Source organism: Scardinius erythrophthalmus (genome assembly GCF_964197995.2).
Source record: "Scardinius erythrophthalmus genome assembly, chromosome: 14".
Lineage (NCBI taxonomy): Eukaryota > Metazoa > Chordata > Actinopteri > Cypriniformes > Leuciscidae > Scardinius > Scardinius erythrophthalmus.
This window is the reverse complement of record NC_138234.1, coordinates 19,996,955-20,021,523: the sequence shown is the minus strand read 5'-3', so window position 1 is coordinate 20,021,523 and position 24,569 is coordinate 19,996,955. Positions and strand designations below refer to the sequence as shown.

The 24,569-nt window shown below is 38.0% G+C and overlaps 1 protein-coding gene across 1 annotated transcript in view; it reads left to right on the top strand.

Annotated features, from left to right (window-relative positions):
- lrp1ba (low density lipoprotein receptor-related protein 1Ba) overlaps positions 1–24,569 on the top strand; it is a 204,136-nt gene that overhangs the window by 31,405 nt on the left and 148,162 nt on the right. The window contains exons 11-18 of the mRNA XM_081385187.1: positions 2,803–3,022; positions 3,130–3,319; positions 7,188–7,316; positions 13,129–13,269; positions 15,405–15,530; positions 19,886–20,002; positions 22,617–22,697; positions 23,792–23,956. Of these exons, the coding sequence (XP_081241313.1) occupies positions 2,803–3,022; positions 3,130–3,319; positions 7,188–7,316; positions 13,129–13,269; positions 15,405–15,530; positions 19,886–20,002; positions 22,617–22,697; positions 23,792–23,956 (1,169 nt within the window). The remainder of the gene's footprint in view (positions 1–2,802; positions 3,023–3,129; positions 3,320–7,187; positions 7,317–13,128; positions 13,270–15,404; positions 15,531–19,885; positions 20,003–22,616; positions 22,698–23,791; positions 23,957–24,569) is intronic.

Below are 24,569 nucleotides of genomic sequence, written 5' to 3'. Positions count from 1 at the left end.
CTTCGGATCACAGCTTAAGCTTTAGCTGCCGGTATGCTGAATATTCAATACCTATCCCATCTTAATCTCTCCCCTTTCAAATCCCATTTCACTCTCTAAAAACTGTCCTTTCCATGTCCGTCCTTCCGTATCCCATGTACACATGTCATTTCCTGTCTGTGCTAACATGATAAGATGGAGGATTAGCTGTTATGACTCTAGGTCCTGATCGCATTTGCTCTCCCTCTCCATCACTCGGATGATTTTCCTGTTCACAGCAGGTGCTGTCACTCAAAGCCCTGCCTCATGAGTTATTCAACAAGTCACTGAATATGAGTGGGGGAGTCGATTCCCTCTGTCATGTTATGTTAGGCTGCGTTCAAATGCACAAGGGCATGTCACAGTGTTAAGTTTATGTGGTGAAATGTGAGAGGTTTGAACTTGGAAAAATAGGACCTTGTAAGAGTTGCAGAACAAAAAGTTTTGGCTCCCAAAGAATGAAGTATTAATAACATCCAATTGTGAGAGCCTGTTTTTTAGGTTTTTAGGTGGTTAAGTGAGGACATTGTCCTCAATACTTTTGAAGGATTTAATTTTTATTTTTTTACGGTGACCTGTCTTCTAGAAGGGATCTTTGAGCAAACCCAGCTTAAGATCATAGCTGTGTTTTGGAACATGGTACTTGGTTATTGAATTTAGTATGAATATGTTAGCCTTAAAGGTGCTCTAAGCGATGTTGGGTGACGTCACTTCTTGTTGACGTTCAAAGTATTGTCACAAACAAAACGGAGGCTAGCTTGACCCTCCCTCCGCCTCATCCCGTCCCTTCCCCCTCCCTTCCATGCTTCCTGAAACAGTCATGAACCATTTAGAAAAACCAAACTGGATTTACCCACCTGTCCAGCAAAAACAGAGCCACCTGAATTTCGGATTAGAAGCCCTTCTGCCGGCAGAGTTCTCGCCACCTTTTGAACGCTTTTCTGATATAAATTCGGCACTTCGCACGTTCCTTCTCCTTTTCCCTATTCTTTATTTGTTCATCGGAACGTCATCTCTTTGGTCGCATGGCGGCCATGGCAAAATTCGCAAGAATGTAAACGTTGTTGTCGTGGACATCTCTCCTCTAGCTAACTTCCCTCTTCATGCTTCTCTCTCCTCCACTCCTCACACCCCCCTTCATGTGCACGCACACTAACCCCCCAACCCCCACCCCCAAATCATTCTTGTCGGTTATTGGCTGGGACACTGTTTGTTATGTTTTGTGGTCCAGGCTGGGCCAGTTTGTTTTTCTTACCATTTGTGGAGCCTGGGCTGTTTACAGAGACCGCGTTTTTTTACTGTGTGTTCAGGGGACAGGCAGCAAGCGGATTGTGACATCACTTAGAGCACCTTTAAGGTTAAGCTAGTTTGTAAGCATGTGTAAAAATGTAAAGTCTCTCACTTTCACCAATATGGATCAGTGATATTGATGACATCACTCCGCACTTCAGCTTCTTATTCGATTTTCTGTCCTTCCCCCCTACACTATAAATAGATGCTGAAGCTGCGTCTGAAATCGGTCACTTGTTCACACTATTTTTATTTTCTACATGGTGAATGGCACATAGTGCACTATATAGGGGATAGGGAACGATTCAGTGTAAATCTGCTTTCCATTAGGGTGAATTAAGTTTCATATTACATCTAAAGGGAAAACTATTAGACTGTGGCTGGCTCTGGCTGAGATGTGATCTAAACGAAACACTTTTGGCTATTTTAAAAAAAGAAGAGGAACTGCTTGATTTGCCCCGCCCTGTTTTCCTGTTTCAAGGGAAATTACATCAATGCATTGATAACGCTGCATGTTTCAAGGCACTTCAGTGGGACTTTAAGTATTCCAAACCAGTCATTTGCTGGTCCAACCTAGTCAACGTTCCAAAAACCAACTTTACCACCTTGAGCTAGTACACCAGCCACTAGCTAGTTTGTTGCTGGTCCAAGATGGTCTACCAACTTATGATCAGCTAGAAACCAGTTACAATCAGGGCTTGAGATCAGCTTTTTTGCGCACCAGCCACTGTGGCAAGTGTTTTTCCAAAGCCACTCAGCATTTTCACTGGCCATAATTTTGACATCGATACCATGATGAAAGCTGCCATATAGATTTTTATTATCTCATAATTTGGCAGCAGGTATATAGGCTGTTGTCACTTTAAGACCTGACGGATCCATTACAGTATATTACACATGTGTTTTCTTTCTCAGCTGTTTACGTTCACTTAAAACATTACTGACTGTGTTTATGTGAATACTCGCCAAGACCGGCATTTTGACATTATTTTGTGTGTATTTGACTCTATTAGTGCAAAAAGCAGCGAAAAAAAACTCAACTTAAGAGTAAGAAGCGGCTTTATGTGTGCTCACAAAATCTGCGGGAATGAGTAAAATTATGCGCATTGCGTGCAATCTCACGCCAAAATTCAAGCTCTGTAACACCAACAATATTCATCCGGAGTAGATTAAATGAGTAATTGAGGGGAGCCGGGTTTGTGTGTCAACTATTTGTCGACGAGAAAAAAAAAAAAAAGCAGGTATCATGTATCCATTCTGTGGGAAATGAGTATTGGAAGCGTTTCAGATATTTGTACTCCCCTACAATATAGTATGCTAAAAAAAAATATTTTTCCAATGAGCTACTCTGAAGTTTTTGGGTTTGGTTTCTGGCATTCATTAAATCCACATTAAACTGTCCAGAGCAGCATGGAAATTGATGCCGGTCTAAGCTGGTCCTGTTTAGCAAGGTTTCATGACCTTAAATATGTATTTTCTCACTGGGTTCCTTAGATGGATGTATTGGACAGATTGGGAGGAGGATGAGTTAATTGACAGCAGAGGACGAATAGAGAAGTCCTGGATGGATGGATCTCATCGCCAAATCTTCGTCACATCCAACATGCTGTGGCCCAATGGCCTCACCCTGGACCATTCCTCCAGCGTCATGTACTGGTGTGATGCCTACTTTGACCACATAGAGAAAATCTACCTCAACGGCAGCCACAGAACGGTTAGTAAATGAGTGAGTCAGTTCTTTAGTTCTCAGACACCTCCGTTCCACTCTATGTTCATCTCAATGTTTCACTGTGACTCACAAACGTGTTCTACTTTTCACAGGTGGTGTACAGCGGGAAAGAGTTGAATCACCCATTTGGGATTGCGCATTATCAGAATTACATATTCTGGACGGATTACATGAACGCCTCGATATTCCGTCTGGATTTGTCATCTAATGATGTTGCACTAATGCGGGCGGAAAGACCACCTCTCTTCGGGATTCAGGTTTATGACCCGCAGAGCCAGAAAGGTAAATATGAATATGTATGCCGTATGCCGTAATGAATTCTTGAAGACTTGCCAAAGGCTGCAGTGATATAGGACTTTGCTTTCTAGAAGCTCAAGGCTTTAAACCTTCAAACTTCTGAGGGGTGGTCTGAGACTTTATATATCACCATTCCATAGCTTTGCCCAGAGGCCTAACCCTGTTTTGGCACACACTTGTTATACTGTACGATATATGGAAATAAAATATATCTCTCCGCATGTGTTCACCTTTTAAACAGCTGAACATTCTAGAAACTAATGCCACACTGGCAAGTCCCTGAATTTGAATAAATGCTTTGCAACTGATATTCCCAGAGTAGGATACTTAATGGTAATTTTAACCTTAAGACTTCATGATCCAAGCATTTTTGGGTCCTGGATCAAATAAGCCTAACTTCTCTCATATTTTAAAGGCTAATTTGAAGGCATTTGCAAGACTTTTGAATGATTTGTCCTTCTGGGGTTCTGGATCCAGATCCCCTTTTGTCTTCAGCGACAAGCAATTATTCTAAAGAACTGGGCAGCTTTTTTTGGCATCTATATACAGTGTATGCCATTTTTCTCCATCGCTCTACCATGCAGAAATATGTACATCACAATTATGAGAAAATTAACTAAGGCTAAGTGTACATGAAAAGGCATCTTTTTCTCCACTATTGGCTTTCCGTCCACACTGAGACAGCGTTTTTGTTCTGCAAAACTGAGATTTTTGAAGATGCTGTCCCAAGTGAATAAACTTAAAACTGCTGTTTTTGTGTTGGAGTGTACACTGTGGAAAAAGGAGATATTTGACAACGATGGCATATGTTTAGTCATTGTCAATCACCAGTCAGTGGTGAGATATTTTGCTAAAAAGATGACTGTGCCATAGAGATGTGACGGTGATAATATTCTCCCACCGGTTAATCGACTTGGGACAACACCGGTATTACCGGTTTCATCGTGGGGGTGGGGGGTGTTAGAGTGATGTAATTTTTTTTTTTTACATGGCGTCAATTCATTATTCGTATTGAGTTTGATTGACATGCGATCTGACCAATCAAATTCCACCATTTTTGTGCGACAAAGCAGTCAGAAGAGTTATTGATTAACTTCGGTGCATTTGAACTTGGCTTTAACTGAGGCAATCTGTCACGACACATTAAAGAGCCAAAAAACGGTAGGCCTATTTTATTTTTGTCTGACTGACCAAATTTGAGAGTTGAGACTTTGTTTCATATTAAATATTACCTGCTCGGTCCTGTCTTTCAGCGCGTTGTCAGTGTCCTCTATTTTTCACTGCTTGAGATCATGTTGAGAACAATAACGCCCTATTTGAGGGGCGTTATTGTTGAGTTAACGAACAACCTCGTTCCATCAGGAAACGCCACATGAATTTCACTGCGCTTTATGAAGAGTTTTTCTTTTGCGTGAAGCCGTTCGCCGAAGATGTGTTAAAAGATTCATTCATGTACACAAGAGAGTGCATTCATGATTATTAGGCTACCGGTATACTAATCCTCCTGGCGTCCCATTTTCTCACAAATCTCTACATTCATTTATGATATTATTTAAATCATTTGCTCTTATGAGGACACTCGACAAAACGGACATTTTGGCATAATTTGTGTGTGTTATGTTTTGTTCAAGGCCGAAAAGAGAACTCGATACTGACGCGCGTATTTTCCGTGTGTGTGTGTAGGCAGGACTTACAGCGCGGTCTCTTGTTTTGTCGCGCTTGAATTGTTGAGCGTGATCATACAACGCTAGTCAACTGTGACAGAAAATACGGATACTGCATAATTGCTTTCAAAAAAAATTTTGCGGTGCTGCGGTGGGCAAGTGATGAAACCGGTGTTGCGACTGAACACCGTGTAACACCGGTAACACCGACTATCGTGCCAAGCCTACTGTGCCAGTAGAATGGCGTGAGAACTTTATTATGTCTGGTCTCTCTGTACTCTCTCAGTGAGCCTTTATTCGTCTTACCCATGCGCAGTAAGATGATTTGACCATTTTCTGACAAGAAATGCTTGAAAGCGGAGAGTGTATTCAAATGCACCCGGATTAATGTAGACAGATTTGCACCAGCTGATGATGACTTTTATTGCTTGTGTTTTGTGTCATGTAAACATTGTACTTTATTTGGTGGCTTAACTCGTTCTTGACTGAGTATGGCATTGATCAAAACTGACCTCCTAGTTATATGCGTCATTGGAGCTAGTAAGGTGACTGAGGGTGATAATGAATGTTTGTTTCTGTCTTCGACTTTTGCTGAAGGTTAATCGCTGTGACGGCTCCTGTAGAGTTACTCATATGTTGCCTCTGGTAGAGATACTAAATGTCATTCTTAATGACACCCAGCCAATGGCAGGCCAGAAATGGCCAAGCCATCTCAAGTACAGTATGAATGTGAATATATAAATCAGCATTGGAAATCTAAATCAGACTTAAATTGTTCTTAAACTTCAATGACCAAGCAGGGGGGTATTGATGACTGCTGGCTGTTTTAACAATATCTTCAAGTGCGCTATTTCCTTGCCAAGCAAAGGAACTTATCCGCAAATGGGTCTCGGAAAGGGTATCCAAATGGGACTTTTTAATGGGTAGTGCGAACATTTCCAAGGTGGTTGATGGTTGTAATTCGTATTCTTTTATTCTTAACAAGCAGCTTTAAAATCATGTTTACACTACTGATTTTGTCCAGATGTTCCGTGCACCATTGCGGCACCTGTGAACTCAACTGTGCTGAATATATAATAACCTGGCAGAGCATTTTAGCGGAGATTATGGGGCTTTGTTTATAAAATAGCTCAAATTCAAACTTTACCAACCATGTCTGGCTGTTGTACCAGTACTTGTGCAACATCTGTATGCATTTTAGATATGATAATTAGCGTGCACTCATTAACTCTTTCTTGAGATGTCACTGAATATATAAGGTACGTGTTGACTTAGCATATCAATGCTGCTAAGTGCATGTTTCAAGCATATGGGAAAAGCAAATGGGATAATGTTTGCTATTTATCATTTTACGAGCTTCACTAAGCTCTGTTCAGGAGTTGAGTTAGAGTTGTTGTCATGTTATGCTACATTAACTCGCTACGACTTGGGTATCATTTGCTCAGAACTGTTATTCTATGAAATGGTCAGTGGTTTCAGTTTAAAATCTCGTATTCACATAAAATGTTTATCGTTGGCCTGAGGAAATGATATAGATGTCTGAACGGTTTCGCCTTTTACTGTAGATAAAAAAGATCTTTTCATACCTACTCTGCATTTTAATATGGTGCATCGTGATATTTTGGCAACTAAAGTTAAAAGCACTGTGTTCAATTAACATGATCTGCTTTAATCCACATTAATCTCTGCAGATGATTCAGTGGACACATGGTCCATAGTGTCCAATTGATGTCATCTTCACTGGGAGTCTATGCCAGATATGCATGTATCATTGATTTTAATGGAGAAAGATCAATGTCCATTAGACAAGAAGCTCTGAGCATGTCTCCCTTCTGGATTCTGTTCTTAACTGGGAGTGCTTTTCACTTTGGAAAAAGCATTTGATAGTTTATTTGGAGTGCTTGGACTCGGAGTTAGTTGAAGTCTATGGTAACAAATTTTATTTAGCACTCATATTCTTGTTTCTTTCAAACTTGTGTAGAGTAATAAAACGCTACAAAAAATATTATACTGCACAGTTCTACAACTGAGCGAGCCAATTTGAAATCATTTCAGCTCATTCAGATAATACAATAATCAGATTACTGTGCGTTAATCTTGTCCTTGCATCTGTCCTTGGTTTATTTGACATCTTCACCTGTGTATAATGTCTCCAAACTGCATTTATCTTTCTTTTTGTTTTTCCGCAGGTAATAACCAATGTTCTGTGAATCACGGTGGCTGCGGCCCCTCGGCCCTGTGCCTCGCTACGCCGGCAGGACGTGTGTGCGCCTGCGCAGATGGTCAACATCTGGAGAAAGATAACATCACCTGTTCATGTAAGCTTCCATTAGTCTTTTGGGGAAAAGTTATCATTAACCAGGCACAATGTGATAAATGAACAATAATTTGCATAAAATGAGAAACAGAAATATTACTGGCCACCGAAAAATTGTCTGGTTAGAGCTGATGTAATTGATTGTTATTTTTTTTTATCATCATAATAACAATGCCATTGAGTATGTGGTAGAACAGAATATGCAGATTTTGTTGGCACCCACAGACTAGTCAATAATGTTGGCGTTTGTGGGAAATATGACTGCAAGATCAGATATGTTTGTTAAGCTGAATATGCCCATTGATTTCCAATTCCAGTGGGGGAAGTAAATGCCTCGGCTCAACCTGCGGTTTGGCTGCCGCCGTCTTTGTGTTTGCGTGTGGTTTGGCTTTAAATCCACTGTAAACTTGTGTGGATCCTGTTTTGCTAACTTTTTATTTTATGTGTCATTATAAGTAACAGTGGATGAGTGCGTGTCAGGTTTAAACATAATTCAGAACTGGAGAATTGGCTAACTTTACAATGTAAGTCTACATTTAAGTACTGAATAATATTAACAACATGTGCTTATGGTTATAGTTAGGAATGGGGTTTGGTTTAGTTGCAGTAAGTATATGTAACAAGGACACTGGCAAAATTTTCACTGACCTCAACACAAAAAACGAATAAATAAATGAAATTAGAATAAAAGTTTTAGTTGTTTTTGATCCATGTGACCTTAATAAATAAGGTTATGACACCAACAACTACTAGCCTAACTCATACATTTTAAATATTGTTAAAGACAGTCATTTTTAAAATAAGACCAAATTACAAAAAGTGAATTATGTGCAAAAATGTGTTAAAATCACATTACATTCTAACATTGTAACATTAAAATAAAAAAAAACAAAAATAGTGATTTTAAAATGTTTAAATTCACACAAAAAAAAAAAAAGCACATACTAATTAACCTGACATTTGATTATGTCTACCCCATTACAATAGTCACTTTACAGTTACTGCTATCATACAAATATACACTTACTTGTAGGTTTAAAATTCTATTCTAAATATGGCACATTTATTGTTCATCAAAAAATATTTTAGCAATATGTATATTTTAGTCAGAATTATTGCGCTCCTACTCTATTGTGCTCCGTCTGTTTTTCGCGCATGTGCTTGACGGCGCTCGTTCACGGAAATCTGTGGAGTTTGGCAGAAATTCACTCTTGACTGCAAAATGGAAATATTTGCACGAGTTTCTAACATTTACAGATGAAGAATTTACCTGTGAAATGTAGGTTATGCACTGTGGAAAGCACAACATCTCAAGCACATTACACATCAGCGCAAGTATCTATCGGGTCAGTAGGTTACATGTATGTCAGAGCATCCGGGGCAAGCCGCTATAGGGGCCGTTCATATATCGCATCTAAAATCACGTGGAAAGCGCTTTCCACAAGCGCTTGCCAGAGTCTGTCGTTGCTATGCAACCATGAACTGCGCTCTCCATGATGACGAGGAAGTGTCAGCAAAGGATTAATTGATTTCTAGCCCTTGCATTAGCTTTACTACTAGATATATTTATGGAGATGAGAAATAAAAACTTGCCCTGTACAGCTATGATCAGCTGTTCGGCCGAGCTTTCGATGTTGTTACGGATCGGTTGTTTTTTTTGTCACATGACCTGCGGTGCTCTTGCGGCATTCTGAAAAGATGAGATTCTCTCATCTCGCTGCGCCTGGAAAAACTTTGCGCCTACATTCGAAATAACGAACTTGAGTGTGCAGAAGGCGCAATATGTGAATGGCCCCTTAAACGAACGGTAAACGTGTAGTTTGTAGTGAGGTATGTTGTTATGGAAAGAAGGAGGCGGGAACCAGTTAACATTTAATCACTTTAATAATAATTAAACAAAATCACAAAACGAAAGTAAAGGCGGAAGCCCCTCGTAGACAGCTGCCACACAAATAAACATAACATAACATCTGTTTAAGCCCAAAGAAACATATTCGCGCACTGTAATACGCGGCACGCTTTGGATGTGTGTTGTTGCGCTCACAAAACTTATCACACATTGCGCGAGTACTGTGCTCAAATAAGCAAACACTCAAATGAGCAACTTCCGTGAAGATGCAGCACTGGCCCGATCGGGCAAGTGACACTTCCGTCAACTGGCCTGAGTGTCTTTCACGCTGGCCCCGGGCCATCGGGCAGTCCTCCCAGCTAGCAAAAAGTCGTCTATTAGACGTTGAATAGACGTAAATCTTCAACGTCTAATTAGGACTTTTCAACGTTGAAAACAGGTCGATCTTCAACGTCTTGATGGAATAGGTAAAACTCTTAAAATTTATTTGAGATAATAATGAACATGGTTTGGTTGTTTGTTTTTCTCCGTTATTTTAGCATGTATAACAGACTTATCCTGTCTTAGATTATCAGTTGAAAACACGTAGTCAAACAGTCCGGCCGAAACTACTTAGTTGAAATCACGTCGTAAACCAGTCCAAGGCGGACCAACTTATTTTCAACCATATTTCAATGTTGAAAGACGGTAATTATTTACTGGTAATTATTTTATTATTACTGGGCTTATTGTCGAGCCCTGCACTGTAAAATAAAGTGTTACTAAAATATAAATAATACATTTATATTATAAATAATAGGCTAACATAATACAAAATTTTACTCATGGGCGTCGGAAGCAAAAAAAAAAAGTGGGTTGGTCATCCTCCAGAATATTTTTTACTTTACAGAATTTTATACTATATATAAAATGTACACTTAAAACTTTTGAGTATACTTAAACTACATTCAAATTGGAATTTTGTTAACATCATCTATTTTACAACCTCAAAATAAAATGTAGAAATTTTAAAATGCGTTTTGAACCCTGGTGTGTGTGTCTGTGTTAGGGCTGTCACTTTTGTGAAAAAATCCTGTTCGATTTTTGAGACATATGTGTTCATTGAATCGATTGTAAAATCGATTTTTCATGTCTAAAGACGTTTCCATTTTAAACACCAAATATGGGCAAATCCACGGACAACTAACAGGCATTAGGACGAACGTAAAGAGGGCGCTTGAGACGCACACAAGTCAGCAATATTCCTGTTGATTTATTGGCGTGAAGTTTCGTGCACAATGACAAACAGGAGTGCAACATTCTCGAAAAGCAATAAGCAGAGTGGACTGCCATAACATCAATGAAAAACATTACTGCAGTCTTCAACGTGCCTGTGTTTACGGTTAGAAAAGTCAAACAAATGTTGCCTACGTAGGCGATTGTTGACCGTAGCCTGAATCTGTATCTGTATGCATGAGACTGTCTGAATACCGGCAGAATTCACATTTTTGTAGTAAAAATAGAAACATTATGCAGAAGTATAATGTGTGTTTGTCATGGTGTGTTCACAACGGACGCGAATAGCGCGTCAGGCGCGAGTGATTTCAATGTTAAGTCAATGCAAAGACGCGTTATGCGCGTAAAAAATTCCTGTGGGAATGAGGCGTCAGAGTTGCTGTGTGATGCGCGTTCGCTGCGGGTGTATCGTGACGAGCTGGACGCGTTCCGAGAAAAGACCGTTAACCCCCTGAGGTCGGCTATCGCGCCGGCGCGATAGGCTCGTTTTTTTCCGTATGAGTGCAAAAAAATAATAAAATAAAAATATTAATTTTTATCTTATATGCTTGTGTTATACATCAATCTATCCTGTTAAGTGTGTATTATTTTTGTGTACACTCACAATAAAAACAAAGTGTTGTGCTTTTCGCCAAATAAAGAAAAATAAACACGAAGCGAGTTCTGCCTTCTCTCTGTCCGTGTAGTCCATTCTGAAACGCGTCCGAAAAATGAATCATAACTCAGCGAATACTTCTCACACAGGCACGTGAGATATGTCTTTATGAAGCTTGAAATCTCCTCTTTTAAATGAAGTAATTTATATAAAAAACAAATGTTTTCAACTCATGTAATCCGTTTGAAAGCAAGGAGAGGTACCGTTTTTCCTTCTGCCTCATTATCTCTATAATCAGCTGCGGCCGCCCCGCCCCCGGCGCGATTCACATGTAAATAGTTAGATGATCTAGTATGCAGCGCACCCGCCCCCCGATCAATGCCATAAAAAGTTTCTTCATCAGACTTACTGATAGTTCATCGCGTTTTGAGTATGACACGCTTCTCCGGTAATAAAGATGCCCTTCAGATGATTCTGGACGGCGAGGAAGAATGCACCTTTTCCTCAGAGGAAGATTGTAACTCAGACGACGAACGGCAGCATTTTGAAGAGCGAATTCCGCAGAGAAAACAATTTCGGAGTAAGTTTTACTTAAAAGTCTTTTGTCTTTTATTTTTCGTGTTCGCATTTATGAGGAAAAAACAATATTACGTGACAGTTCTCCATTATGGACGCGAGCGCTCTAAAAAAATCACTAAAAGACTTTCAAACTTTCACAGAGACCTCAAAACAGAAAGTACAAATCCTTTCTTTAAAACGAATTTCGTTTTGTATCAATTGTATCTTACTTTTAATAATTTTTTCATTAACAAATTTCCTGGATTTAAACTGCAAATTAACATTTATATTTCTTATAATAAAAATGAAAGACCTATGTTACAGACATATGAAAGACAACATTTCGTTGATTAGTTTTGGATAGATTATACATTTTTAATGTAAAATATCTGCCACCTCAAATAAGCTTTTGTTTGCCAATATTTGCTTATGTTAAATATAATATGTTTTGTCAAAAATAAAGTTATCAAATAATCAATCAAATCCTTAACTTTGAAATATGTATGATAAAATGTATACTTTAGTTTTTACAAAGAAAGATTACACTTGAATTGTTGTTGTAATTGTAACCTTTTTAATAAAAAAATATATTTACAAGGTAGATGTAAACAAACTATTAAAAGGTAAATATAAGCCTTTTCTTTAAATAACTTTTATTGTGTTTTATTATTGACAAATTTGGGGAGAGTATAAATATTACAAAACTGAAAATACAGTATGAGAATTAACTGCACAATTACTAGACATGTTTTCCTTGGATATTATAGGCCAAATTGCAAGCACAATATGAGGAAAAATAAAAAAGAATTGAGATGCTTCCAACTGTTGCTCTTGCATTCTTGTGGCTCAGTGACTCACCTGAATGAATGGCTAATTAAGTATGCAGGCCCCATTGTCTCCTCAGGTGTGAACCACTATATATGCATGACCGTTGACGCCCACTCCGCATATGGCCTTTCCAAACAGAAAGTGCTTTGCAAAATTCAAATCAATGTATTGTGTTATGTGAATGATAAGGCAGGGTGATTTTCACTTCATTTTGAAGAAAAAACACTAGGCGATGACATCTTTTAGACAAAAGTCTTATTGGCACATATTTAGAATGTGTTTTATGGCCTTATTTCAGAAACTTTAGTTTTTAGTTTTTTCAATAACCACGCATAAACATTATTCTCTCAGAAATGCAGACATGTACATTCTTGTTGCTCACATTTCATGGTAGCCCTGTTTGTGCTAAATAGTGTGTAATTTTTTTTTTGCCATTAATATGTTTATAAGCAACTGAAAAAAGCAAAAATGTCAGGGCATGTCAGAACATCTCAAGGACCCCAAAAACACCTTAGACCCCAGAGGGTTAAAATCGATTCCCTATTTTCGTTTTCGAAACTTGTGTTGGTTGGTCCGATCGATTGTGCAATCGATTTTCGAACGTAAAGTGACAGCCCTAGTCTGTGTGTGTGTGAGAGAGAGAGACTGAGAGAGGAGACATAGAGTGTGTGTGTTCTTTCTCCAACATCTTGTTCCTGCCCTTTACAGCCCCATCAGAGGTCACTAACACAAAACACTGCGGCCCAGCGGAGTTTCAGTGCCAGAACCAGCGTTGCATTCAGCTCTCGTGGAAGTGCGATGGGGATGATGACTGCTCAGACGGCAGCGATGAAGATCCGTTCCTCTGCTGTAGGTCTTCACTCATTTTTGTAATCTAACCACATACAAACAGAAACAAACAATGGGAATTTCCCCAGCAATGGGAAGTATGAAATACTAAACATTTCTAGTATGCAAATTATTGTCATATAGCCTGACTGTTGCATGTTAGCACATACAATTATCATATTTGATACATCAGGCTTTTATGGCTTATATATTATGATATAGGAGAATAATGGAGCTCATATTCAAGGAGAAAAAAAAAAAAAAACTCAGGCCCAAACTGAACAAAAATTTGCAATTGGTGTAATTTGGTGCTGTAGCTGATATTAATATGACCAAGAAGTAAGATTAAATTCTGATAGCTTGGAATATAAATCTATGAGATCTTTCTTAGTAGCTGACTACTTAAATTAAATGCATGTAAATATTAGTTGTCAGTCTATATCTCCCAATAATATGCCTTAATGAGATGATATTTAAATGCTTAGCTTTATGATCAAAGCTCTGCAGTTTTAACTGTGGGGGGCAAAACATATAATGCAGTATAATATAATATAATGATATAATGATTAGCCGTGTTTCCACTGTCGGGCCAAAAGGGGGCATGCTAGTGCGTGCCAGTAGCGTTTCTGACGAATACCTTAGTCGCTTGAGGAGTGGTTTTGAACAGAGGTGGAGTTTACCTGAGTCTGGAAACGGCAGCGCCACGGATGATTTCATATACCAGCTAACATAAGCATTAAAGACTTTTAAAATCATTTTAGCTCAAAACTCACTTTTAGACAGCAGCGAGTGTTTGAAGTAACTTCTGTTTATGATCCGATGTGGATTCTGATCAACGTATAAGGCAGAAATATGCGCGCTAAACATTACCATAGTAAACGTGGTAAATATGCCCGCTTGAAGAAATCAGACAAATCATATAGGCTATCACAATCGTGTATTTATTTGATCTGTCAGTACGTCTCGTCTCTTTATACCAGACTGTCTGATATCCATATTTAGATCCGCATTTGTCATAAAATAAAGCAAAGCTTCCTCTATTTCTCTGACTGAGAATATAAGCTCCTCAGGGCGTATTTTTGGTGGCATATTTGTAGAAATTATCATTCTTTCTAAATGTGATGTGAACTGTCCCGTGACTACAAATAAACAGAAACAGATGAGACTGAATGTGTCCTCTTTCTGTTGTGAAATAATGGTAAAGCACTTTATTTCTGTGGTAAAACATTGATTGCTTGGGTTTTAAATATTTAAGTAAACAAAAATGCCAACAAACGTTCTCTTTTATTACATTCGTTTTGTGAACCAGTGATTTCTTTTTGATTCGTTTTCTGATAAAACTTCCATTTGTTGGTGAAATGATGGGTTTGTGTGCCGTTGTTTCAGAGAGGTGTGTTACGGGCAAGTTTTAGTGAAGTATTAGACCAGCCCGGCCCGTTGCTCGTACTTGGCCGACAGTGGAAAAGCGGCTAGTAAGAGATATACAAATAAACGTTCCTCAGAAGCATGATGTATAATAAACAGAGTTCAGGGTAATGCGTTTCAAGTAACATGCCTTGCGTAATCAGAATACTTTTTTAATGTAACAAGTAATGCATTACTTTCCATAAAAAGTAACCGAATAACGTAATTAGTTACTTTTTAGGGAGTAACACAATATTGTAACGCGTTACTTTTAAAAGTAACTTTTCCAAGCGCTGATCATATTTGTTACTTTCTCATGGATAATCAAGTTGCTTCAGTTCAGTAAGTGTTCATCTGGAAATATTACTGACAATATAAAAGTTATTCTTACACTGGCTATAAAAATCAGTAAAGACTTCACAGCAAAAAGAAACATGATCCCCAACCTTATGTGGGACTATTTTAGAATTATACTAAAATGCCTGGTTAAAAATATAATATATTTAGATATATAATCAGATTTAAGAACTGATATACACCTCCAGCTACTTCGGAAAGAAAGGTCAAGTTGAGCACATTGCATTGTGGGATACACACCACATGGTGTGCTCAGTCTGCATTCTACACAATTTGACAAACGTAGCCTAGTATGTTAGTATGCAATTCAGAACATATCTCAAAACTTTTGGACACCCAGATGCTTTCAAATGAATTTGTGTTGCCAATTGACAGGCCGTTTTTTTTCTCCTCAGCTAATCGCAGCTGCCCAGCAGACCAATTTAAATGCTTGAACAACCGCTGTATCCCAAAGAGATGGTTGTGTGATGGCACCGACGACTGCGGCAGCAACGAGGATGAGTCCAACCGCACCTGCTCAGGTGAGTTTCACTCTGGAGCCCTGTCCTACATGAAGGGCCCCGTATACACGCCCAACCAACCGAAACAACCTCGCCAACCGGCCCCACCGCTGGGAGACACATTGATCGCTGTAGGCGCCGCACGCTCAAAGCCAGCGCCAATGGAGAGTATGTTGCTTTTAGAGGAGAAGAGAAGTCTTACATGACACCCCTGTATAATTTCCCGCCGGTACAGGCACACGTGTCACATGTTCCCTCCGGTGTGCAAGCGAAATGAAACTAGGTTTGCCATCGTAATTCATCATGCACTTGGTGGGATTTACACATGACACACATCTGTTTCGGCTCAGTGAGCTTGAGTCCTCCGTGAGAGTTTCTGCATCTTGCGATGGGCCGGCGGTGCGAATGAACGATTTGGTCAAGTTTACACCTCCTGGAAGGGTCCGGCATCTAATTTACTTTTAGACTGAACCATATCCTGCAGTCTAAATCTCTAGAAGACATCCCCGGAGCAAGCATCCCTGGGGGTGGGGTTCCTGACATCAGGATAAATCCGTAATCCGAAACATCAATATCCCAGTAAAGATGCTGTGTTTAAGCCACATTGTGTTTTGGAGCTGTATTGCAACACCTGATAAAAGGACTGGTGACAAATTTCACACATTTCGCCAACAGGCATCGGCCAATTTAATTTAGATAGCCTAGAGACAAAGTTCTCCTTTGTGGGTAATACAATTTTCTAATCTAATCTTTAAAGGTAGAATTAGGAGAAAATCAATGACAACTGTTGGGAGAGTAGTAAAGTGGAAGGAGAATTTGTGCCAGCTTGTAATTTACAGTCGTCTTTTCTGTTGAGGGAAATTCAAGATTTTTGGCCTGAGTTCATTACTGCGGCTTTCAGACAGAAGTAACAAATCTGTCTGAAATCTATAAATGTATACTAGAATATATTATGCTTATTTTATGCTTAATATTTGGATTATTATTATTATTATTATGCATAATATTTCCAGGTAATGAGATTGAGATGAAGAATAGAACATTTTAATATCGTTTATTCTTTTGTGGCAAAAAAAAAAAGAAAAAAAGCCCACTTTACATTCAAAACAAGATGCAATAAATCCTTTATCTTAAGAACTGCTAATTAACATGCAACCAATTAGTTCCCAAACTTGTTGTCATGAGAGACTTAACAATAGTTTTCAAAATTATATATAAAAAATGGTACATTGTAAATGTTATTTTTTCTTGATTATTTTCTTGATTTGAACTCCATTTTGTCTTCAAAGGCGCCTTCAGTACAAGGTTGCGTTCAAACCTGGAATTTCAAAATAGCATCTTGAGGGATCTAATTAATCGCCTGCGAAGTGAAGGAGAAAAAAAAAAAAAAAAAACGTAACTCCTGCTGTAATTAAATTGCCTGGAATAGTAAGACTTGTATGCTGAAAGCAAGAAATAATAAATAAAATAGAAAGGTTTCACACATTTTGCACCCACTGAAGACAGTCTCCTCAGTTAGATCATTAAGATCAATACTTTTTGGCAAGCTGAAGACTCCCAAGATGATGCTCAGATGAAAACGTTCTCATTAACAGGGTTCAAAACACACCTATCAAAAAAAGTGAAATTTAGCGCTTAAAATTGGTAGAAATTAGACCCAAAACAAACTTCAGGCATAGCTAAACCATGACGAACTAGCTTTTCTTGCCAACTGACACATCATTCATTCATATCACCATGTGCGTGTTTCATATTTTAATTTGTTACTATTTCTACAGCAATATGCATACAAATCAGTAAACAACCAAACTTCTGGTCTGTTCAGCTGTACGTTCCAGTTTGCTTCCCTCTTTCAAAGCTTCATAAACAAGCACAACCTGACCTTCAAAGGTTATTGAAACACCTGCAGTCCGTTTACAGCAACACCGGAAAATGTTGGAAAACCAGGGACTCTTCTATTCCTGGTTTTCAATCACTGATTACATTTATTCTTACATCAAACGCAAAGTAGATACTTGGAGAATGTTTGAGCTGCTCTTTTACATAGACTGTCCATCTCAAATCTCATGAGACTTAACTTTATCTTTCTCCCACTATGAATATGTTTTGTCACACACCATTTTAGAGTGTTTCACTTGCATTTGGAACTAAAACTAGATGTGTGTGAAGTATAAAGTGTATTTAGGAATACTGGTGCAAATAAAGTCCTAGCAGGTCCTTAAAAACTCAAAAAAAAACTTTATCATTTACTGAATGAGCAGCTGCAACAGTAAATCATTGACATTTTAAAATAAGAGTCCCGGTGCACGTTTATTTATTTTTTAATCTGGTTATTATTGGTATTAATATTATTTTAGTTACACAATAAAATCTATCTGGCATTTAATTCAACGTAAACTATTGTATACTCTTCTGTCTGGGCTTCCCTGTCACAGGAAGGAAAGTCTAAGAACATTATATAATATATTAGTCAATATATATCAATTTTACTAGTATCTGCACAACAATCTGTTAATTACAGTTAAATAACTAAATATTTACATCATTATTAAATACAGTTTGAATCAGAAATAAAATAAATTCAAAGTTTTTTTTTTTTTTTTTTACGCTATAAATCCATCCATTTCTTTTCCAAAACGCTATAAATCCATTAACTTTTTCCAAAAATTAATGGTTTGTCTTAAAAAAAAAAAAAAGGCATAATAAATACATTGGCATTCAGTAAAGCGTCGAACCCATAAAAAGTAGAACCATTGACCACTTTACATAAAACAAATCACGACATGACCTTGTGTATGTGAGTGAGTGGCGTTCACACCAAACACGAATAGAGCATCTGGCGCAAGTGATTTTCATGCTAAGTCAAAGTAAAGATGCGTTTACGCGCATCTGGAGGTCCTGCGGTGCGAGGCGTTTAGCGTGGTGCGGACGCGCGGATGAGGCGAATTGAGCGTCTGGTTTGAGGGTGAGAGAGAGAGAGAATTCGAATTAGTCCAGAGGATATATCGCGTTTAGGCTAAAAATAGGTTTGACGCTTATCACAGTTTGGAAAGAAACTGCATCTTGCAGTACAGTTTAAACAAGGAAATATAGCGATTTGGCATTAAACGTTGATGGAGCAGTGAATAGGTTCAGTACACAGCAAAATGACACGACAAACTCATTTTTTAAAAAAAAATGGCGTTTATCGCGTTTTGGAAAAGAGCTCTTCATACACACACACACACATATATATATATATATATATATATATATATATATATATATATATATATATATATATATATATATAAAACTTTTATATTCGAATACATTTAAATATTTTGCTTGTAAATGTCTTTGCAAAGGGACAAACACATTATTTGCGCCCCTAAAGTTTTTTAATACGTTCCTAAATTTTTCAACGTAAGTGTCAAAGCCCTAGATTTCCTTCTTTCTGTGACCATAAGTGCCTGTGACCATAAGACCTTAAATCAGCTTCTGCTGGCACGTTAACCGTCTGCTAACTTGCTTATAGTGTCCTTTGTTAAATTTTGACCAAGGTTTGTTCAGATAATTCATGCCTCAAGGGCCACATAACTCAATCTGAGCATCCTTGATTCAAGTATTCATGCTGTCCCCACTGTTAACAGATATCCATGATGGAAAACAGTTATAATGGCATTCAACAAAAGCCCACGGATCAGTGCTCAAGCTCATTTGTGAAGCCTTATTTAAAGCTGTTTTAAATAACTACAGTATCAAAATGCACCCAGTGTGGTTGCAACTTACACGCTTGTCAGTCCTTGACATTCACTATGTTTTTGCGTCTACTATGTGGAGTTTCAAAGTTTTCTCCCAGTTTAACGCTCCAAGAGAAAACTTCTGAGAGATCCATATTTACCAAGTCCGTGTCTTCATAACACGGTTGATTCCAGTTCATAGACGCCAGATGTTGATACGAAACACGTTTTGAACACGGCACCTATTCAGGAAAGACACGAACTGTAATATTGGATGTCATGGACTTAGGGGTTTATCTCTGAAGGCGATTACTCAATATTACGGCTCAGACTGGATACAGACCTGGAAAAGGTGAAAACAAATCCAGATGGCTTTTTAAGCATGGAAGAAAAAGACACTGTCCTGGGGTCCAAAAGTTTGAGTTCTCATAGAAAACCGGGGATTTATTTTAATTCATACATCAAATATGTATTAAAAACATTGTTTTATCTTTTATTAAGTACATTTTTAATGTTTAAGTGAATTTTTCACGGCTACAAGGTTTTTATAACACCCTGATGACCTTATTTGAGTTTTGTACAAGATACAGAAGTAGGATTAAACATACATGCATTCAGGTGTGATTTAATATCCGTGTTTTATGCTTCCCACAGCCCAAACCTGCCAGCCGGGCCAGTTTCCCTGCGAGAATGGACGCTGCATCCCGGAGAACTGGCGCTGTGACCGTGATGATGACTGCGGGGATCATTCGGATGAGTCTTCGTCATGTGGTGAGTCTTCCTCACGTGGAGCACTTTGAAGTTCTTCCCTCTGCATTTCCATATTTTATCTTTGCCATCATAATTTTGCTGGGCTTTTTCATCATCAAGCCTCCTTATCCTTCAATTAACGGCTTTTTATCAAACCATATTACAGTATTTAATCTTATAATATGCTTTGAGCGTGCTATTAATGGGTACTTGCATGGAAACATGATATATGATTCAAAAATCACATGAAGACTGAACACTTGCATTTGGTTTCTTAAGGGTTTTATCAAAATGAGATTCTACCTTTTATGTTTTATGTACAGAGTTGAATTGAACATAACAATGGTTTTACTAATGTTTCACACAGAAATATGTCGTTGGTTGTTCATAAATGATGCCTACATTTGCAGTTTTTCAAAACAGAAGAGGGGTTGTTTAAGGTCAGGTGCTGTTTTGAGTTGAGTTTTATCTGATGGCCCTAAGGCTTTTAACAACAATAGACACACTATTGAGAGCCCAGACAAAACGATGTCATAGATCTGAAGCGTATGTTGTAGCATCTTCACATAAACAAAGAAAAAGGACTGTTCTGTTTTCATATTTCCTCTGTTGATGTCTCTTTGATATCTTTTGATGTTTTTCATGTGTGGAGGTCTCACATTCAGTTCCCACCAAACTGCTTTGATTTGTTTTAAATGTGAAGGTCATTTGATGTTATTATGATAGAATCTGAAATATCACCCTATTGGATAATTTTCTGCATTTTGAAATGAAAGTGATCCAATGAGTGAGCAGAGTTTAAAACTTTCTTTGTTGAGTGGAAGCCATTAGCAGTGTTGCTGTGTATTTTCCCCGCTGTGATTAGCTATTGGGTGGGTTTTGTTGTGCAGGCCTGACAACCCTTGCCATTAGACATGAATGGAGATTTTAGTTCATTCAACATGGTACTGTATCTCATGGAATTTTTACTGTAAAATGTGTCTCAGTGTGAACATATCCAAAGGGAATCCTCAAAAATGGTCAATATTTTTGATCAAATAGATGCAGCCCAAGGGACAGTATATGTGTGTGTGTGTATATGTGTGTGTGTATATATATATATATATATATATATATATATATATATATATATATATATATATATATATATATATATATATATATATATATATATATATATTAATTTTATATATATATATATATTAATTATATATATATTAATTATATATATATATATATATATATATATATATATATATATATATATATATATATATATATATATATATTAATTTTATAAATGCTAATGTCATTATTTTTTATTTTCAATATAATAAAGTTTTAGATGTTATCATTATTTTTCTAAACTTCTTTTATTAAAATGTTTTATTTATTCCCTTATGAACTGGTATTCAAAAATGAAGGCAATAAATGAATACTTTTTATTTATTTATAAAGATAATGTGTATATCACGGCAGGTGCAGTTGAGGTAACATCAACTAGATTAGGCCAAAATTGGCCTCGTCAAGTAAATAAATCAATAAATAAAGATAAAAACATACTACTGTAACTGTTTGCTAAAGAAAATGTCATTTAACAACTTTTACCTCAGTGGAAAATGTCATCAGTTTTTTTCTAAAATATCTACTAAGTTTTCACAGAACCCTATGTGACAACATGTTTCTCACATTGAGCGGAACAAAATCACAATGTGTCTTTACACTTTCATTTGTCCTCAGACACCTTAAAATCCACTCATCTTAAAGATTCAAACAATATCTATTTCTATAATAGCATTTGCATGCATTCAGTACCGATAGCTCACAAAAGGCTGAGACTTTTTATATTTGTTGTGCTTAACAGAATGATTGGCATTCTGGGATCTTCTCAACATAAATACAAAGATAAGTCGAAAGAAATTGTCATTATATAGAGGAAAAAAACAATGAATCACTTTGCATGATAATATGCTCCTTATTACCATGCCTGGAATATCTCAGCGCTCCGCGGCCCGCTGTAAACCCGTTGTGACGGCTCGAGTCGTCTCCGACAGCACCGTTCAGCTCTTGTAAATGAGAGATGAGAAACACCAGCAGATCTCCACCTTCTCTTCCTCAGAGGATGAAGTGTGTGTTTGAAGCTTTCTCCTCTGTTAGTCGTCGCTTCTTATTACCGGTTAAATTTCCTCTGGTACCGTTCCAGGGTCGCTTCGGTCCTCACCGCATACAGAGTAATTAAAGTTTATGCTTGGCTTCCTTAAATCAAAATCAAGCTGGCACTGGAAAGCCGACTGCACGGCGTCTGAGAAACGTCGAGTGTCGCCGCGGAATCGCGGTACGGCTTCTCGCTCACTTCGTGTTTCAAGTCTCTGTCAGTTTGCCGCATATTTCCTGTCAGTAACCTGGGAACGTCTTTTATAATGCGTGTTTAATTTTGAAAGTTGGTGCGACGCCACTGTTGGTTTATTTAGAAACGTGCGTTAGCACTTCTGTCTCCTGAGATATAAGACGGGAGATGCAAAGTTCAGTAGAAACAAACTCTGTGTTTGTTCTCTGCCATTCTTGGCGGTGAAAAGTTGTTAGTCTCTTGCTGTTCATCGTTCTGATTTTGTTCTTCTTATTGTGTTCTCTTCAGATTTCCCGACTTGTGAACCGCTGACCCAGTTCGGCTGTATTAATGGGAAATGCATCAGTGTGAAATGGCATTGTGATTCTGGTGAGCTAAAGCTTGTGGAGATCTGAATGAACTTTGCAGAGAGGACTCGTACAATCATTTTATATCACTCTCTCACTTCCCTATTCACTACTCCTTCATTTTCTTCTCTTTCCATCCATCCATCCATCCATCCATCCATCCTTTTGTCCTTCCTTGCTTCCTTCCTTATTTCCTTCATCTATCTTTCCGTCTAATCTTCCTTAATACCTGCCTATCTTGCATCCTTCCTTACATTTGTCAATGCTTCTTTCAATCTATCAATCATCCATCCATCATCCATCAATCCATCCATCCATCACCCATCCATCATCCATTTGTCTTTCCTTATTTCCTTCATCTATCTTTCATCTAATATTCTTTGATTCCTGCCTTCCTTGCATCCTTCCTTACTTTTGTCATTGCTTCTTTCCATCCATCCATCCACCCACCCATTTGTTCTTCCTTCATTCCTTCCTTTCGTCCATTTATTCATCTGTTGTTCTTTCTTTTTTCCTTTCTTGCTTTCTTAATTCCTTTCTTCTATCATCAATCATTTTTTCCTTCCTTTCTTCCTTTCTTGATTTCTCTCTTCCATCCATCTATTCTTCATGTCTTGATTTTCCTTCCTTCCTTCCTTCCTTCCTTCCTTCCTTCCTTCCTTCCTTCCTTCCTTCCTTCCTTCCTTCCTTCCTTCCTTCCTTCCTTCCTTCCTTCCTTCCTTCCTTCCTTCCTTCCTTCCTTCCTTCCTTCCTTCCTTCCTTCCTTCCTTCCTCACCTATCTTCCTTATGTCCTTCCTTATTTCCCTGTCTTCTTTTTTTCCTTATTGCTCTCCGTTCCTTCCTCACCTATCTTCCTTCCTACCTTCCTACCTTCCTACCTTCCTTCCTTCCTTCCTTCCTTCCTTCCTTCCTTCCTTCCTTCCTTCCTTCCTTCCTTCCTTCCTTCCTTCCTTCCTTCCTTCCTTCCTCATCTATCTTCCTTACTTCTTTCCCTATCTTCCTTATTTCCTTATTTTCGTCCTTCCTCCATGCCTTCATTCCCTATATCAATCCTTTCTTCCTTCTCTATATTCCTTCCTTCCTTTCTCACTCTCATCCTCTCCTTGTCTCTCTAGAGGATGACTGTGGGGATGGCAGTGATGAGGTGGGCTGCGTTCACGCCTGTTCGGTGGCTCAGTTTCAGTGCTCCAGTGGGAAGTGCATCCCTGAGCACTGGATGTGTGATGGGGACAATGACTGTGGTGACCTCAGCGACGAGAATGCCACCTGCTCCAGGACAGGTGCCTGCGATCATGCAAAACACAAATACACAGTAACACTGACCTAAAACTAGGGCTGGGTATCGTTCCAAAAATTTCGATACCAATACCGATACCGATACCTTGATTTCGATACCGGTTCCTGAACGATACTTTTTTTCGATACCCATTTTATGAAATCCATTTTAACAAGATTACATAACACAAAAACTTTGGTTTTATTTTTTCAGTTTGAAAAATGTTTTCCTTAGCCAGTGCACAAAGGAAATGTTTTTTTATAAAGAGCTCATGCTCACCAAAGCTGAATTTGTTTGATCAAAAATACTGTAAAACTTGTAACATTGTAAAATAGTATTACAATTTAAAATCTTATTTGAATATATTTCAAAATGTAATTTATTCCTGTGATGTCAAAGCTGAATTTTCTAAATCATTACTTCAGTGTCACATGATCCTTCAGAAATAACAGTTTGCTGCTTAATATTTTGGAAACTATGATACATTTTTCCATGATTCTTTGATGAATAAAAAAATAAAAAGAACAGCATTTATTTGAAACAGAAATCCTTTGTAACAACATTACACATGTTTTAGGGTCATTTTTGATTACTTTAATGCATCCTTACTGAAAAAC